The sequence below is a fragment of the Fusarium phalaenopsidis genome (assembly GCF_050370095.1).
Source record: "Fusarium phalaenopsidis strain FUZ10S chromosome Unknown contig_32316, whole genome shotgun sequence".
Classification (NCBI taxonomy): Eukaryota; Fungi; Ascomycota; class Sordariomycetes; order Hypocreales; family Nectriaceae; genus Fusarium; species Fusarium phalaenopsidis.
The window spans coordinates 1,364,734-1,383,849 of record NW_028145399.1 but is presented as its reverse complement, the minus strand read 5'-3'; the positions used below and the strand labels follow the sequence as shown (position 1 = coordinate 1,383,849).

The window sequence follows — 19,116 nt, the reverse complement described above, 5'->3', positions numbered from 1 at the left end:
TTACTCCTCGGGGACTGTGTATTTGTTAGCATGCGCACTAGCATGATGCCTTGTTGACTTACTCTCAATGTCACCACTGTCGATACCCTCAATGATAGTCTGAGGAGGCTTGCCGTCAACCTGGCAGCCAACACTGTAGGCAGTACCCAGAATCTCCTTGACAGTGCCCTTGAGCTCCTTGGCGAAGGACTTGTAGCGCATGGTGCGGGCAATCTCGACGATCTCGTCGAGGCTGACGGACTTGTTGTGCTTAATGTTCTTCTCCTTCTTGCGATCACGGGGAGGCTCCTTCAGAGCCTTGATGATGAGGGAAGAAGCAGTAGGAACGACGGACACCGCAGCCTGACGGTTCTGGATGGTGAGCTTGACAGTCACGCGCAAGCCTTTCTGGGGTGAAATGTTAGTCGAAGTCTTTCGGTAGGAAATCGAGAGACATACCCAGTCACCGGTGGCCTTGGCAATGTCTTCTCCGACCTTCTTGGGAGAGAGACCCAGAGGACCAATCTTGGGAGCGAGAGCAGAGGAGGCACCGACCTCACCGCCAGTGGCGCGGAGGTGGCTGAGGTACGTTAGCCAAAAAATCTTGAGATATTTGGACAATGATGCCAAACGTACATGACCTTGACCTCGTTGGGATCGAACTTGGGAGCTTGTCTCAGTGTTAGCAGGTCTGGACATCTTGACAAGAAAGGAGGGAGAACCAACGCATTGCGGCGTCGTTAGGGTCGGCAGAGGCTCGTGGTTTGCGTGCCGGGAAAGTAGAGTGAAGGAAGGTTGGGAAGTGGTTGAAGAAGGTGTTGAGCTGAAAAATGGGAAGAGGAAAAAAAAGGAAGCGAAGCTGTGTGCCCCACAAGCGTGCCCTAACTGAGCTGGAGCCGAGAAGGTAGCTTAGTCATCCAAGGCCTTCACCCACCCAACCTTTCGAGATAATTACCACCTATCAAGGGCTTTATCATGACTGAATTTGTTTGGTTGAGGGAATCCAGAGACCGTCGGGATATTCAAAGGCATTCACATTTTCCCCACGTTTGCGACTTCTTACGTTGAGTTGCTGCTTTTGGTTTCTGAGACTTGTACTCCGTTCATGCTAATCTAAAGCCCGCGTCTCACGGGTGGATAAACTCTTTCTCAACTATCGCGTCCACCACTATCACCGCGCCAGTCTATAAGGCGGATATCATCTTCGTTCTCAGCGCCAGTGATGGTATTTATTAGTTCTCCCGATGGCACAATGTGAGCCGTCATGCTCATGCACGGAGGTATAATTCTCATGTTTGAGCATGTGGACCGTCTTAGTTGGTTCCGCTAACAGCAAGCCTAAATGTATTGTCAGCGAAAAGTGAATAATTGAAACGGGAGCTAGTGGAACGACGTACTTCATTAGGTGGTCCATAAAAGTCTGCAAAGATACGTCATCAGTGAAGATGGTTTGTGCAGTTGTAGCCCCAACACCGCCATAGGGACCGGTTGTGTGGGTAGTGGATGGGTTGAGCTTGGATAGGAGGAAACGAGCCTGAGATCCCCCAGCATCGCAGACGATGAATCGCGGAAGGGGGAATCGGTCTGTGATGAGATCCTTCAAGGAGTAAGCAGCATGTTCGATGTGCATGTGAGGGGTTGACTTACACGAGCGTCTTCTTTGGGCTGTTCTAGCAGACCAGCAAAGTTCTCGTAGCCTTCCTGATCCTGGTATCCGGCTTTCCTCCACTCTGCAATTGTCTCTCCATGAAAGATCAGAATGTGGAAGAACGTATCGAGGAGAAGGATGTGGGTTGGCTGAATAGAGGCCGAGTCCAGCAGCACAGGTTGACCACCATCCTGGTCAAATGTGTACGAGTCTAGAGTAGGCTGGATCATGACGAGAGAGTTGCTCACATCCTCATGGTTCAGCACATGACGGTAGAAAGCTGTTTCGTCTGGCGAGTTGTTGAAGACCTGGAGGAACTGGCTTCGACGGAGGTGGAACATGAACTGCGGGTACAGAGTGAAGTTCTTCTCCAGTCGGAAGGAGGATGGGTCATCTTTGCGGTAGTCGGCAAACCTAGAACAGAGCCGAATCAACATTCTATCAACCCAGCGCAGTACGTCCGGGCCATCATCGACTTCAGCCTTGAAGACGGCGATCCGCGACATGAGAACTGCGGCAGCTTCTTGGTCGAATGACTGAGCAATGGCGGGGTCGCCGGCGGGACTGCTCAAGGGCCTTGAAATCGTGGTGACACGAAGATGGAACTGGCCAGAGGAGTGCTGGTAGTATGTAAGGAATTGCATCATGCCGTTCTGTGGCGCCTGTTGATGTGTTGCAGGACCCTGGCCAGCGATTTCAAAGTAGATTCCGTAGCTCGACTTCGGGTCGATGCCACACATCTTCCAGGAGCAGGTGTTGCCGATTCCGCATTCTGTTTCGCCGACGGATATGGACTTCTTGTTGAGCGAAACAGCATGTCCGATCAGGCCAGTGACCTTCAGTTCCTTGGTGGTCAGCACTTCAAGCACAGCGTTGAATCCCATCAACAGGTTGTCATCGCCATCCTTTTCGAAGATTCTCACGAAGGATTGCTTGAACATGGAAGAAGTGAAGCTGTCAGTAAGAATCATATGACCACCTGTTGAGTTGCACAGCCCCTTCATTTCCAGCAGGCCGACCTGATCAAGGCAGCCCGCAAAAATGTCGATGATATGCCCGTTGTGAGCTGTTCGTTTGGCCAAGTTGTCATAGAACTACGGCATTATGGTGAGTTATGGACTAAACACAACAACTGGATCCTTTAACCTTACCTTCAAGGCTTTCTTGTAGTACTTGACGTTGTCTCGGTCAATATCATGGTGAGATCGGATGGGCTCTCTCAGTTCGGGTCCGACAACCATACCAGGACCTTCGGTCGCAGGTCCGCCAGCAAAAAGCATGATGCGGCCACCAGCATTTTGGAATGACGACTCCATGAGGCCCACAGCGACACTGAGGGCAACACCGGTGCATCGAAGGTTGCGTCGATCGTTGGCAACAGGCCAGGGGTCTTTCTGGAGAGACTCCAGCGCTTTTGTCAGCTGAAATTCAGCCTGCTGGACAGGCAACAGGAATCGAGATGCCGGCCCAGCAGGGAATGGCCGGCCAGGTTGGGGCTGCATGCCGGGCCGGAGACCAGACGTTGAGAGTCCAAGCATCTCTTGCACCTGTTTTGCAGTGTATTCCTTGCTGCCTCGGAACACGTAAGACTTGGCGCATTCTTCATAGCCAATTTCGTGCACATGAGCCTACATCACTGTTAAAGTTGCGGCTTGAAGGTGGGAATGATCATTACGTACCATGGTGCCGTATGTGATGAGGCCAACTAGCGAGTTCTCAGGCAACAAGCTCAAGCTCATAACCAGAGACTCTTTCAGGGAGGCGAGGCTGTCTGCCTCCTGGCACATGTCCACCACATATAGGAAGATCGGAGGTGCCGGGGCAGGCCGCGAGAGGCGGTATTCGATTGTTGTGTTCGCGGGGTGTAGCTCGGGAGGGATAGCGTTGGCGGTGATGTCTTTGTAGTGGGGAGGAAGTTGGTTTCGCGATAGACAAAAAGGACAGATCCAAACTCTGGCGCGCACATCGACTTGGCTGTTAGAGGCTGTCAGCGAGAGGAAGCAAGAGCGTGTGGTACCTCACAAGACTCACCAGAAGGGGTTCAACACCGAGCGACAAGGCTGTTTGCAGGTGACAGGCTCAAAGTGAAGGAGAGGAGTATCGGGCTTCTCCTTCAAGGGGGTGTAGAGTGCGCCGATCGGAACAACGAGCCTTGAAGCTTCCTGTGAAGGGAGTTAGTTGGCAAAAGGTAAGGCACTCATTGAACCCTACCATTCGAGAGCTGGGAAAGGTGTTCCAACTCAACCGGACACCATCGCGATCTTCTACCTCGCCCCATTGCTCCTTTGCCGTCTCGTAGTCCATCGTGACAGTTGTGCACGATAAGGAGACGCAAGATTTGTAAAAAAGACGGGTATTCGATGGCTCGCGTTGTGGATCCGAAGAGATTCGTGAGAGGAGAACAAGGGAAAGTTGGAGGATGATAGCTCTTGGAGCTGTCTGATCTGCCAAACCGACTGGGCGATCTTCGGCACAGTTGATAGTGGGTAGGTTGTTGACAAGGTGGCCGCCCCGTTATAGAGATATGGAAGCATAGGTGATAGATACGTATCTTTTCTAACGCTGTGACTAGGATGGGAGGCAATAAGTTTTTACCCACGCTTCCATACCGGGCTTAGCTAGCTAACCTGATTTAGGCTTTATTATATAGCTATTATTAATAAGTTAGGCTTATTCTTAAATATAAATATTACTTATATTAATTATAATAAAATAAATAATTTATTTTAATTATAATATAATTTTATTAATTAAAATTAATTTATTTATATAATTAAAAATTACTTAATTAATATATATAATAAGCGAGTTAGCTAGGTAAGCGAGTTAGCTAAAAATCCCTTACTTAATATCTTTTTAATTTAATTAATTAATTCTTAACTTCCTAGTATATTATCTATTAATTATAAGGCTAAAATACTTCTTACCCTTTAGGCTTATTAAAATTAATTAAAACTTAGCTTTTAATAAGCTATAAAAATCTATAAGATTAATCGCAATATTTTTATTAATTACTATAAAGAGATTTAATCTCGATATAATACTATTAATAAATTATATTAATTATATAATCTAAAAAAATAAATTATTATTTAATTTATTCTTAACTTAAATTTATAAAGATTTCCCTCTTAGCTTTATAATATTAAAGAAATAACTAATTAATTACTTCTTAACCGCGATGCACCGCTAATTAATATATATTAGGCTTTAAACTTTATTAAGTAATACCTAGAGATTAAGATATGTTTTTTTTATAAATATAACTATTAGAGAGCTAAGTATAAAGATCTAATTATTATTTATAACTAGTTTATACTTATAATAAATATAATTATAAAGTATAATATCTAATTAAATAATATCTATAATATTAATAAGACTAGCTTTATAATAAGTATAATTTAGAATAAAATAATTATTATAAGTATAAAAAGGCATAAAAAGCTAAAATTAATATAGCCTAGAAATTAAAAATAAATTATAATTATTTAAGTAATTAATATAAATAACTAAGTAATTTCGCTATTTATTATTAATATAGGCTAATATTACCTTGCTAACTAGTACTAGGATAATAACCTCCCGGGCGATTAAGCTATTATAATAACCTAAAATAGCTAGACTAATAATAAGACTAGCCTTAAGTAGCTTAAGCACTTTAATTAATATATAACTAAGTGATTAAATAATCGCTATAATCTTTTAATCCTTAATAGCTATAAAAGTTATTACTTAATTAAATTTAAGAAATATTATTTAAAAAAAATTATTAGGCTTTATATATTACCTCATTTATCTTATCTCCTCTAGCCCCTTAATATTAGGTACTTTAGTATACTTAAAAATACTTATGGCTAAGAAATAAAACTTCTAATTAAATACTCTATAACTTATATTATAAAGACTAAGTTCTTCTTTATTATAGGCGAACCCGTGAGGAAGGTTGTTTCCCCCTAGAAAAACCAAGACCGGAGAAATCCTTCTCTGTAGCCCTGCTGCGAGCCCTGCCTAAAATCCGCAGCGAGGCCACAGCTAGTTCTTTCCCTTTTTCTCTCCCTTCCTTAGTCTTAGATATTCAATCAACCAGTTCACCTTAGCTGCATAAGCTCCGGTCCGACCCTAGCATTCCTACCCTTCTACGCCGCATTTTAGGCCACTATAATAGGAAAAAATATCAAGTTAGCCTTTAAAGGGGCTAGCCTTATTCCTCTTAACCCAGAAAGTATAGTCTTTAAGATTAAACCCTAAGTATAATCTTTAGGGTCTTTAAAACCTAAGGGGTTAATAGTTTAGCTACCTTCTTAGCTAGTATTAAAGTCTATAGCTATATATTGAGCTTTAAGATTATATTTTCTAAGTTAAAAGGGATAAATCTAGCCCCTCTAAAAATATATCTAATATTTTATTTTATTATAATAACTTAATAAGTAATATAAAAAGCTAAAAAGGACTTAATCTTAGAAATATAAATAATAAAATATTTATAAAGTAATAACTTTTATAATTATTAAGAATTAAAAAATAATAATAATTATTTAATTACTTAATTATATATTAATTAAAGTATTTTAATTACTTAAAATTAGTCTTATTATTAATCTAGTTATTTTAAGAGGTTATAATAATTTAATTACCTAAGAGGTTACTTTCTTTATATTAATTAGCAAGGTAATATTAGCCCGCACTTATAATAAATAACTAAATTACTTAGCCCTTTATATTAATTACTTAAATTATTATAATTTATTCTTAGCTTTTAGGCTATATTAATTTTAATTAATTATACCTTTTTATATTAATAATAACTATTTTACTTATAATTATATCTATAAAAAAGCTAATTTTATTAAAGTTTTAGATATTATTTAATTAGATATTATACTTTATAATTATATTTATTATAAATTAAAACTACTTTTAGATTTCTTTTAGATCTTTATATTTAGCCCTTTAGTAATTATATTTATAAAAAAAATATATTTTTAGCTTTTTTTATTACTTAATAAAGTTAGAAGCTTAGCGCTTATTAATAAGTGGCGTATTATAGTTAGTAAGTAATTAATTAGTTATTACTTTAATAGTATATAATCGCGGGGGAAAACCTCGCGTATTTAGGTTAAGAATAAATTAAACTATAATCTATTCCTCTAGATTAAATAGTTAGCGTAAATTTAGGATAGTATTGCGTCGGGATTAAATGCCCTATTAGTGGCGATATAGCCGCTGCTTATTAATTTTATATATCTCTATAGCGCTTTAGATACTTAGTTTTAGGTTATTTTAAAGGGCTTAAAGGGCAAGAAGCATTCTAGCCTCTTTATTAGACTATAATATACTAGGTAGTTAAGAATTAATTAATTAAATCGAGAAGGTATAAGTTAAGAAATTTTTATTTTACTTACTTATTTGTTTTACTTACTTATTATATATATTATTATTTTTAAACTTTTATATTAATATATATAATAAGTATATACCATAGGTAAGTATGCGCTATATTATATTATATAAGTAAAAATAGTAATATCTTTAATTTCTAAAACTAGCTATAAAATAACTAAAATTTAAAATAAAGTATTTCTAGCTATTTAAATAACTATAAAAATATATAATATTTTTTTAAGATTTATAAAAATTGCCCTTTATATATAAATAATAGTTTATATAATATAAATAGCTTATTTTATATATTAGCTTTGTAATATTTTTTTTTAAAAATATAAAAAGATTATTACAACTTATATATTATATAATAAGCTTAACTCTTTAGTTTTAGTCTATTAGGGCTTAAATTAAATTTTAAAGAAATTTCCTTATATTTTTTTTAAGGTAAAAATACAAGTACAGCGCATACTTACATACGGCACATACTTGTTATATATATTACTTAAATATAAATAAAATTATTTTTTATTTTTTAAATTTATAATTTATTTATATTATTATTAGAATTATTATTAAAATTATTATTATTTATATATCTATATAACATACGTAATAAGTAAGTTAAATAAATAAGTGAATTAAATACTTAAATTTTATACTAATTTATACTAAATAAAAAGAATTCTTTAAAAATTTAAATTAGGGTAAAAATAACTTAGGCTTTTAGATTAGGTAAATTAAGTAAAATCCTATATAGTAGAATTTTCTTAGTTTTTTCTTTAAAAAACATTATTTATTTATTATTATAAAAAACCTATTTATACTGTCTTTTTCTAGTTTTTTTAAGATTAAATAGCTAAATAAACTTTTTAAAATCTAGAAAAAAGCTTATCTTATAACTTTTTTAATTAGGGCTCAAAAATTATATTTATAATATTTTTATAAATTATATAACGTAGTTAATAAGCATGCCGATTAGATAAGTATACTAATCACTTAGTTTTATATGTTTTATTGCGAATTTAATAGAATTATTAAAAATAGAAATTAAGCCTAACATAGCTAAAAATCTAGGACTTAGTTAATTAAATAAGATATTCTATAACGTAGGTGATAAGCGAGTTAGCCAGGCAAGCGAGTTAGCTAGCATAATATGTAACTAAAATTAACCTATCTTAGTTAACCTAACTTTCTCTATAAAATAGTAAAAAAGTTATAAAAAGTATTTTTATATAGCTAAATCTATATATAATCTAAAAATGAATTTTTTAGATTTTTAAAAAATTCCCTTTATAATAAAATAGCTAAATACATAGTATAAATATATTTTTTTTTACTACCTTATAAAGAATTTAATTAGATTTTTTAAATATTAATAAAAAATAATATATTATATAATAACTTTAATATTAAGTTTATACTTATTTTAGGCGATATATAATATATATAATAAGTATGCGCCGCATATAAGTATATACCGCACTTGTATTTTTATCTTAAAATTAAGTATTAAAAAAGTTCTTTAAAATTTTATTTAAGCCCTAATAGATTAAAACTAAGGGAGTAGACTTATTATATAATATAAAAGCTATAACGTACTTAATAAGCATGCAGATCAGACAAGTATATAAATCAAAAATCCCTTATCTTATAACATTTCCATTTAATCAATTAATTCTTAACCACCTAATATGCCATAGTTAAATAGAGAGGCTAATATCTTTCTTGCGCTCTAGGCCTATTAAAATAACCTAAAATTAAGTCTCTAATGCGCTATAAAGGTCTATAAAATCTCTTATATTACTCTCTATCGCTAATAATATAGCATATCTACGCATTGCGATTAGATCCTTAAATCACATAAATTATCTAATCTAGAGAAATAAATTATTATCTAATTTATTCTTAACTTAGATTCACGAGGATTTCCCCTATAACTATATAGTATTAAAAAAATAACTAATTAATTACTTACTAATTATAATATACTATTTATTAATAAGTATTAAGCTAGAAACTTTATTAAGTAATACTTAGAGCTTAAAATATATTTTTTTTTATAAATATAACTATTAAAGAGCTAAATATAAAGATTTAATTATTATTTATAATTAGTTTAGGCTTATTAAGAATATAATTATAAAGTATAGTATTTAATTAAAAAATATTTATAACTTTAATAAGACTAGCTTTATAATAGGCCTAATTTAGAGTAGAATAGTTATTATAAGCGCAAAAAGGCATAAAAGACTAAAATTAGTATAGCCTAGAGACTAGAAATAGGTTATAGTTATTTAGGTGATTAATGCGGAAGGCTAGGCTATCTAGCTATTTATTATAGTTATAGGCTAATATTACCTCGCTAATTAGTACTAAGAAAGTAACCTCCCGGGCGATTAAGTTATTATAATATCTTAAAATAGCTAGACTAATAATAAGATAAGTCTTAAGTAGCTAAAGTATTTTAATTAATATATAACTAATTAATTAATTAATCCTTATTATTTTTTAATCCTTAATAGCTATAAAAATTATTACTTAGTTAACTTTAAGATATATTATAAGGAGAATAATATTATTATATTTTATATATTACCTTATTTATTTTATTTATTTTAGCCCCTTAATATTAATTACTTTAAGCTACTTAAAAAGGCTTATAATTAAGAAATAAAGTATTTAATTAAATACTTTATAATTTATATTTTAAAGACTAAATTCTTCTTAGCTTTTTATATTATATTTTAAGCTATTATAATAAAAAAAATATTAAGGTAGTCTTTAAAGGGGCTAGGCTTATTTTTTTTAACTTAGAAAGTATAGTCTTAAAGCTTAATATATAGTTATAGACTTTAATGCCTACTAAGGAGGAGGCTAGCCTCTTTAACCCTTAGGTCTTAAAGACCCTAAAGATTATCCTTAAGGCCTAATTTTAATTTAAATACCTTAAAAAAAAATTAAAAGGCATAAAAATAGCTCTCTTAAATTAATTCTAAAAGTATTAAAGTCTTTTTCTAAGGGAATAAAAGTAGTTATATATAAGATAGTATTAATAAGGGCTAAGATCTAAGACCTTTAATAGGTAAATAAGGTATTAAGTTAATAATAAAGGGTAAAAAAGACTTATTTATAAAAAAGAGAGAAAATAACTCTAAATAAAAAAAAATAAGTAATTAATTAAATAAATATTAGTATATAAATAGTAGCTAAATTATTAAGAAGTAATAATTAAGAAAGGTTAGTATAATTAGGGGTTTAGCGCTATAGTATATATAATAAGCCTAGTTATAATATAAAAATATATTAGGTAGTAATTAAGATATCTAGGGAAGAATATAATAAGTAATTTTAATTAATTAAATAATTTATTATATTTTTATTATAATTTATATCTTAAAGGTTAAGATTTTTAATTTATATATTTAATATACTTAATAAGTATATAAATTAAATAAATATATAAATTAAAAATCCCTTATCTTATAATATTTCTATTTAATTAATTAATTCTTAATTACCTAATATACTATAGTTAAATAGAGAGGCTAATATCTTTTTTTTTACTCTAGGCCTATTAAAATAACCTAAAATTAAGTCTCTAATGCGCCGCAAAGGTCTATAAAATCTCTTATATTACTCTCTATTACTAATAGCATAATATATCTATGCATTATAATTAAATCCCTAAATTATATAAACTATTTAATCTAGAGAAATAAATTATTATCTAATTTATTCTTAACTTAGATTTATAAGGATTTCTCCCGTGACTATATAGTATTAAAGAAATAACTAATTAATTACTTACTAATTATAATATATTACCTATTAATAAGCGCTAAGCTAGAAACTTTATTAAGTAATACTTAGAGCTTAAGATATATTTTTTTTCGTAAATATAACTATTAGAGGGCTAAATATAAAAATCTAATTATTATTTATAATTAGTTTAGGCTTATTAAGAATATAATCGCGAAATATAATATCTAATTAAAAGATATCTATAACTTTAATGAGACTAGCTTTATAATAGGCCTAATTTAGAGCGGGATAGTTATTATAGGCGCAGAAAGGCATAGAAGACTAAAATTAATATAGCCTAGAGACCGGGAATGGGTTATAGTCATTCAGGCGATCAATACGGAAGGCCAGGCTATCTAGCCGTTCATCGTGGTTACAAGCTAATATCACCTCGCCAATTAGTACCAAGAAAGTAACCTCCCGGGCGATTAGGCTATTGCGACGTCTCAAAATAGCTAGACCGATAATGAGATAGGTCTCGAGTGGCTAAAGCACTTCAATTAGCACATAACCAACTGATCAACTAGTCCCTATCGTCTTCTGATCCTTGATAGCTATGAAAGTCACTACTTAGCTAACTTTGAGATATATTGCGAGGAGAATAATATTATCACGCTCTATATGCCGCCTCATTTATCTCATCTACTCTAGCCCCTTAATATTAGTTACTTTGGGCTACTTAAGAAGGCTTATAGTTAAGAAATAAAGCATTTAATTAGATACTCTATAACTTATATTTTAAAGACTAAATTCTTCCTAGCCTTTTATGCCGCATTTTAAGCTACTATAATAAAGAAAAATATTAAGGTAGCCTTTAAAGAGGCTAGGCTTATTCCTTTTAACCTAGAAAGTATAGTCTTAAAGCTTAATATATAGCTATAAACTTTAATACCTACCGAGGAGGAAGCTAGCCCCTCTAACCCTTAAGTCTTAAAGACCCTAAAGACTATCTTTAAGGCCTAATCTTAGTCTAAATACCTTAAAAGAAAAACTAGAAGGCATAAAAATAGCTCTCTTAAATTAATTCTAGAAGTATTAAAGTCTCTTTCTAAGGGAATAAAGGCGATTATATATAAGATAGCATTAATAAAGACTAAGATCTAAGACCTTTAATAAGTAAATAAAGCATTAAGCTAATAATAAAGGGTAAAAAGGATTTACCTATAAAAAAAAAGAAAAATAACTCTAGATAAAAAAAGGTAAGTAATTAATTAGATAGATATTAATATATAAGTAGTAGCTAAATTATTAAGAAGTAGTAATTAAGGAAGGTTAATATGACCGGGGGTTTAGCGCTATAGTATATATAGTAAGCCTAGTTATAATATAAGAATATATTAAATAGTAATTAAGATATCTAGGGAAGAATATAATAAGTAGTTTTAATTAATTAAATAATTTATTATATTTTTATTATAATTTATATCTTAGAGGTTAAGATTTTTAATTTATATACTTATTTAATTTATATACTTATTAAGTATATTATTTAATTTATATATTTATTAAATATATTAATAAGCTTATATTATAAATAAGTATATATTATAAAAAATCTTAATTTTTAAAATAAAAACTATTAAAAAAGTATAATAAACTCTTTAATTAATTAAAATTAATTATTATATTTTTTTTTAAATATTATAATAATTATTTAATATATTCTTATATTATATCTTATCTCGCTATATCTTTTATAGCGCCTTTCTCTTAGTCGCCCTAACCCTTCTTAACTATTACTTCTTAATAATTTGCCCTTAACCTACTTATTTATATTTATCTAATTAATTACTTCTCTTACTTCTCTTATTATTATTACCCCTCTTTTTTATAATTTAATCCTTTTTACCCTTTAATATTAGCTTAGTATTTTATTTACTTATTAAAGATCATAGACCTAAGCTCTTAATAAGGTATTTTTATATATTATTACCTTTATTCCCTTAGAAAGCGATTTTAATACTTCTAGAATTAACTCTAGCGAGCTACTTTTATGCCTTTTAAGTCATTTATTAAGGTAATTAGCCTAAGATTAGGCCTTAAGGATAGCCCTAGGTATCTTTAAAATCTAAGCGGCAGAGAGGCTAGCCTCTTTCTTAACCAGCGTTAGAGTCTATAGCTATATATTAAGCTTTAATACTATGCTTTCTAGGTTAAGAGGAATAAGCCTAGCCCCTTTAAAAGCTATTTTAATATTTTTCTCTATTATAGTGGCTTAAAATGCTATATAAAAGGCAAAAAAGAACTTAGTCTTAGAAATATAGGTTATAAAGTATTAGATTAAATACTTAATTTCTTAATTATAAGCCTTTTTAAGTAGGCTAAAGCACTTAATATTAAGAGGCTAAAATAAGTAAAATAAATAAGGCAGTATATAGAGCATAATAATCTTATTTATTTAATAATATTTCTTAAAGTTAAGAGAGTAATAACTTTTATAGCTATTAAGGATTAAAAGATAATAGTAATTAATTAATCGCGTGTTTATATATTATTTAAAGTGCTTTAGCTACTTAAGGCCTAGCTTATTATTAGTCTAGCTATTTAGAAATATTATAATAGCCTAGTAATCCGGGAGGTTACTTTCTTAGTACTAGTTAGCGAGGTAATATTAGCTAGTACCTATAATAAATAGCGTAATTGCCTAGCCTTTCGTATTAATAGCTTAGATAATAATAATCTATTCCTAGTTTCTAGGCTATATTAATTTTAGTCTTATATGCCTTTCTAAGCCTATAATAACTATTTCGCTTATAATTATACCTATTAAAAAGCTAACCTTATTAAAGTTATAAATATTAGCTAATATATATAATAAGTATATATTACACTTTTCCCTCTTATACCTAACTTTTTAATTAATTAATTAATTCTTTAATTATTAAATATATTAGACCTAAATACTAAGGCTAAAACTCTTCTTACTCTTTAAGCACTTTAAAATAACCTAAAACTAAGTATTTAATACGCTATAAACCTCTAGAGGATCTCTAAGTATAGGCTATATCACTAGCAAAATAGCATTTAATCGCGATATAATTAGATCCCTTAATCGCATTAATTAACTAATCTTAAGGAATAAATTATTATTTAATTTATTCTTAATTTAGACTTATAAGGATTTCCCCCCTGATTATATAATATAAAAGAAATAACTAATTAATTACTTATTAATTATAACGCATTATTAATTAATATATATTAGGCTTTAAACCTTATTAAGTAATACCTAGACCTTAAGATATATTTCTTTTAGAAATATAACTACTAGAGAGCTAAGTATAAAGATATAGCTATTATTTATAATTAGTTTATACTTATAATAAATATAATTATAAAGTATAATATCTAATTAAATAATATTTATAATATTAATAAGATTAACTTTATAATAGGTATAATTTAGAGTAAAAGAGTTATTATAGGTATAAAAAGGCATAAAAAGCTAAAATTAATATAGCCTAGAAACTAAAAATAAATTATAATTATCTAGGTAATTAATATAAATAGCTAAGTAATCTTATTATTTATTATTAGTATAGGCTAATATTACCTTACTAATTAATACTAAGAAAGTAACCTCTTAGGTAATTAAGTTATTATAATAACTTAAAATAACTAGATTAATAATAAGACTAGGCTTAAGTAGCTTAAGTATTTTAATTAATATATAACTAAGTAATTAAATAATTATTATTATTTTTTAATTCTTAATAATTATAAAAGTTATTATTTTATTAAATTTAAGAGATATTATAAGAAAAATAAAATTATTAAGCTTTATATATTATTTTATTTATTTTATTTATTTTAATTACTTAATATTAAGTATTTTAATATACTTAAAAATACTTATAATTAAGAAATAAAGCTTTTAATTAAATACTTTATAACTTATATTTTAAAGATTAAGTTCTTTTTAGCCTTTTATATTATATTTTAGGCTATTATAATAAAAAAAAATATTAAGTTAGCCTTTAAAGGAGCTAAGCTTATTCCTCTTAACCTAGAAAGTATAGTCTTAAAGCTTAATATATAACTATAGACTTTAATGCTGCCTAAGGAGGTAACTAAATTATTAACCCTTTAGGTCTTAAAGACCTTAAAGATTATACTTAAGACTTAATATTAATTAAATTACCTTAAGAAGTAAATAAAAAGGCATAAAAGGAGCTCCCTAGAGTTAATTCTAGAAGCTATATAGTCTTCTTTTAAGGGAATAAAAATAATTATATATAAGATTGCCTTACTTAAGGCTAGGGTTAAAGAACTTAAATAGGTAAATAAGATATTAAGTTAGCGCTAAAGGGCAAAAAGGACCTAATTATAAAAAAAGAGGGATAATAATAATAAAAGAAAGAAGATAAGTAATTAATTAAATAGATATTAATGCATAAGTAGTGGCTAAATTATTAAGAAATAGTAATTAAGGGAGGTTAATATAACTAGGAGTTTAATATTATAGTATTTATAATAAGCCTAGTTATAATATAAGAATATATTAGGTAGTAATTAAGATATTTAAGAAAGAATATAATAAGTAATTTTAATTAATAAAATAATTTATAGTATTTTTATTATAATTTCTATCTTAAAGGTATAAGAAAAGTATAATATATACTTATATATAATATATACTTATTATATATATTAAGTTAATATTATATTTTATAATTATATTTTTTATAAGCTTAAACTACTTTTAAATCTTTATTATATCTTTATATTTAGCCCTCTAGTAATTATATCTATAAAAAAAACCATATCTTAAGCTCTTTATATTACTTAAGAAAGTTAAAAGCCTAGCGCTTGCCAATAGGTGGCGCGTCGCGGTTAGCAAGTAATTAGTTAGCTATTTCTTTTATACCACATAGTCACGGGGGAAATCCTCGCGAATCTAGGTTAAGGATAAATCAAACTATGGTTTATTCCTCTAAATTAGATAGTTTGCGTGATTTAGGGACCTAATCGCGTCGAGACTATATGCCTCGCTGGCGGCGACCTAGTTTCTAATAATAGACTTAATATATTAATGCGGCGCCTTAGATACTTAATTTTAGATTATTTTAAAGGGCTTATAAGGTAAGAAGAATTTTTACTTTATTATATAACTAGGATATCTTTAATAGTTAAGAATTATTTAATTAAATATTAAGAAAAGAGAATAAGGGATTTTTATAATATATAATTATTTATAATATAAGCATATTATATATATTATAATATATTACCTTATATTAATATATATAATAAGTAAGTAATATAATTAAGTAAGTAATATAGATTTCTATCTTATATCTAACTTTTTATAAAATTAATTAATTCCTAACTATTAAATATATTATAGTTAAATATTAAGGCTAAAACCCTTCTTACCCTTTAGGCCCTTTAAAATAATCTAAATCTAAGTATCTAAAAGGCTATAAAGACTTATAAGGTTTTTAATCTAAGGCTATATTAATAATAAAATAATATTTAATCTTAATATAATACTACTATAAATTTATATAAGCTATTAAATCTAAAGTAAGAGATTCTTAATATATTTAATAAGTATATAAATTAAATAAATATATAAATTAAAAATCTTAACCTCTAAGATATAAATTATAATAAAAATATAATAAATTATTTAATTAATTAAAACTATTTATTATATTCTTCCCTAGATATCTTAATTACTACCTAATATATTCTTATATTATAACTAAGCTTATTATATATACTATAGCGCTAAACCCTTAGTTACGCTAACCTTCCTTAATTACTACTTCTCGATAATTTAGCTACTATTTATATACTAATATCTATTTAATTAATTACTTACCTTTTTTTATTTAGAATTATTTTCTTTTTTTTTTATAGGTAAGTCTTTTTTGCCCTCTATTATTAGCTTAATGCCTTATTTACTTATTAAAAGTCTTAGATCTTAGCCCTTATTAATATTATCTTATATATAATTACCTTTATTCCCTTAGAAAGAGACTTTAATACTTTTAGAATTAATTTAAGAGAGCTATTTTTATGCCTTTTAATTCTTCTTTTAAGGTATTTAGACTAAGATTAGGCCTTAAAGATAATCTTTAGGGTCTTTAAGACCTAAGGGTTAAAGGGGCTAGCCTCCTCCTCGGTAGGCATTAAAGTCTATAGCTATATATTAAGCTTTAAGACTATACTTTCTAGGTTAAAAGGAATAAACCTAGCCCCTTTAAAGACTATCTTAATATTTTTTTTTATTATAATAATTTAAAATATAATATAAAAGACTAAGAAGAATTTAATCTTTAAAATATAAGTTATAAAATATTTAATTAGATACTTTATTTCTTAATTATAAGCCTTTTTAAGTAGCTTAAAGTAATTAATATTAAGGGGCTAGAGTAAATAAGATAAATAAGGCGGTATATAAAGCATAATAATATTATTCTCCTTATAATATATCTTAAAGTTAGCTAAGTAATAACTTTTATAGCTATTAAGGATTAAAAGATAATAAAGACTAATTAATTAGTTAGTTATATATTAATTAAAGTGCTTTAGCTACTTAAGACTTATTTTATTATTAATCTAGCTATTTTAAGACGTTATAATAACCTAATCGCCCGGGAGGTTACTTTCTTAGTATTAATTAGCGAGGTAATATTAGCCTATAACTATAATAAATAGCTAGATAGCCCGGCCTTCTGCATTAATCGCCTAAATAACTATAACCTATTCCTAGTCTCTAGGCTATATTAATTTCAGTCTTCTATGCCTTTCTGCGCCTATAATAACTATCCCGCTCTAAATTAGGCCTATTATAAAGCTAGTCTCATCAAAGTTATAAATATCTTCTAATTAAATGCTATACTTCGTGATTATATTCTTAATAAGCTTAAACTAATTATAAATAATAATTAAATCTTTATATTTAGCCCTCTAATAATTATATTTATAAAAAAAATATATCTTAAGCTCTAAGTATTACTTAATAAAGTTTCTAGCCTAGCGCTTATTAATAAGTAGCATATTATAGTTAGTAAGTAATTAATTAGCTATTTCTTTAATATTATATAATCACGGGGGAAATCCTCATAAATCTAGGTTAAAAATAAATTAAATAATAATTTATTTCTTTAGATTAAATAGTTTATATAATTTAGGGATTTAATCGCAATGCATAGATATGCTATGCTATCGGCGATAGAGAGTAATATAAGAGATTTTATAGACCTTTATGGCGTATTAGAGACTTAATTTTAGGTTATTTTAATAGGCCTAGAGCGCAAGAAGGATATTAGCCTCTTTATTTAACTATAGCATATTAAGTGGTTAAGAATTAATTAATTAAATAGAAATATTATAAAATAAGAGATTTTTAATCTATATGCTTATCTAATCTATATGCTTATTAAGTATGTTATTTATTTTATTTTTAATTTAAATTTGCGAGGATTTCTTCCTAGCTTTATAGTATAAAAGAAATAGCTAATTAATTACTTCTTAACCGTGATATATTACTAATTAATATATACTTAGCTTTAAACTTTATTAAGTAATACTTAGAGCTTAAAATATATTTTTTTAAGAAATATAACTATTAGAGAGCTAAATATATAAATTTAATAATTATCTATAACTAGTTTTACCTTATAGGGAATATAATTATTAAATATAATATTTAATTAAATAATCTTAATAACTTTTATAAAATTAGCTTTCTTATAAGTATAATTATTAGTAAAATAATTATTATAGGTTTAAGAAGGCATTTAAAGCTAAAATTAATATAGCTTATAAACTAGGAATAGGTTATAATTATCTAGGTAATTAATATAGAAGGCTAGGTGATCTAGCTATTTATTATTAGCGCGGGTAAATATCACCTCGCTAATTAGTACTAAGATAATAACCTCCCGGGGAATTAGGCTATTATAATAACATAAAATAAATAGACTAATAACAAGACTAATCTCAAGTAGCTTAAGCACTTTAACCAGTATATAGCTAAGTAATTAAATAATTACTATTATCTTTTAATCCTTAATAGCTATAAAAGTTATTATTTTATTAAATTTAAGAGATATTATAAGAAGAAAAAGATTATTTAGCTTTATATATTACTTTATTTATTTTATATATTTTAGCCCCTTAATATTAAGTACTTTAATATATTAAAAAAGGCTTATAATTAAGAAATAAAGTATTTAATTAAATACTTTATTATTAATACCTTAAATACTAAGTTCTTTTTAGCCTTATATATTATATATAAGGCTATTATAATAAAAAGAAATATTAAGGGTGCTTTTAAAGGAGCT

General features: G+C 28.5%; 2 protein-coding genes across 2 annotated transcripts; both read right to left on the bottom strand.

Annotated features, from left to right (window-relative positions):
- Nucleotides 1-709, bottom strand: LRP88_12006 (uncharacterized protein; the record flags this gene model as incomplete). Its single annotated transcript, XM_083248414.1, has 5 exons — nt 1-14; nt 63-387; nt 439-559; nt 616-649; nt 706-709. 5 exons carry the CDS (start codon nt 707-709, stop codon nt 1-3), a joined length of 498 nt encoding a protein of 165 aa, XP_083095844.1.
- A 583-nt stretch (nt 710-1,292) lies between these two features.
- Nucleotides 1,293-3,931, bottom strand: LRP88_12005 (GTPase-activating protein SEC23; the record flags this gene model as incomplete). Its single annotated transcript, XM_083248413.1, has 7 exons — nt 1,293-1,317; nt 1,377-1,576; nt 1,627-2,721; nt 2,779-3,255; nt 3,307-3,601; nt 3,659-3,789; nt 3,839-3,931. The coding sequence occupies 7 exons, from the start codon at nt 3,929-3,931 to the stop codon at nt 1,293-1,295; spliced, it is 2,316 nt and encodes a 771-aa protein (XP_083095843.1).
- Nucleotides 3,932-19,116: the final 15,185 nt, after the last annotated feature.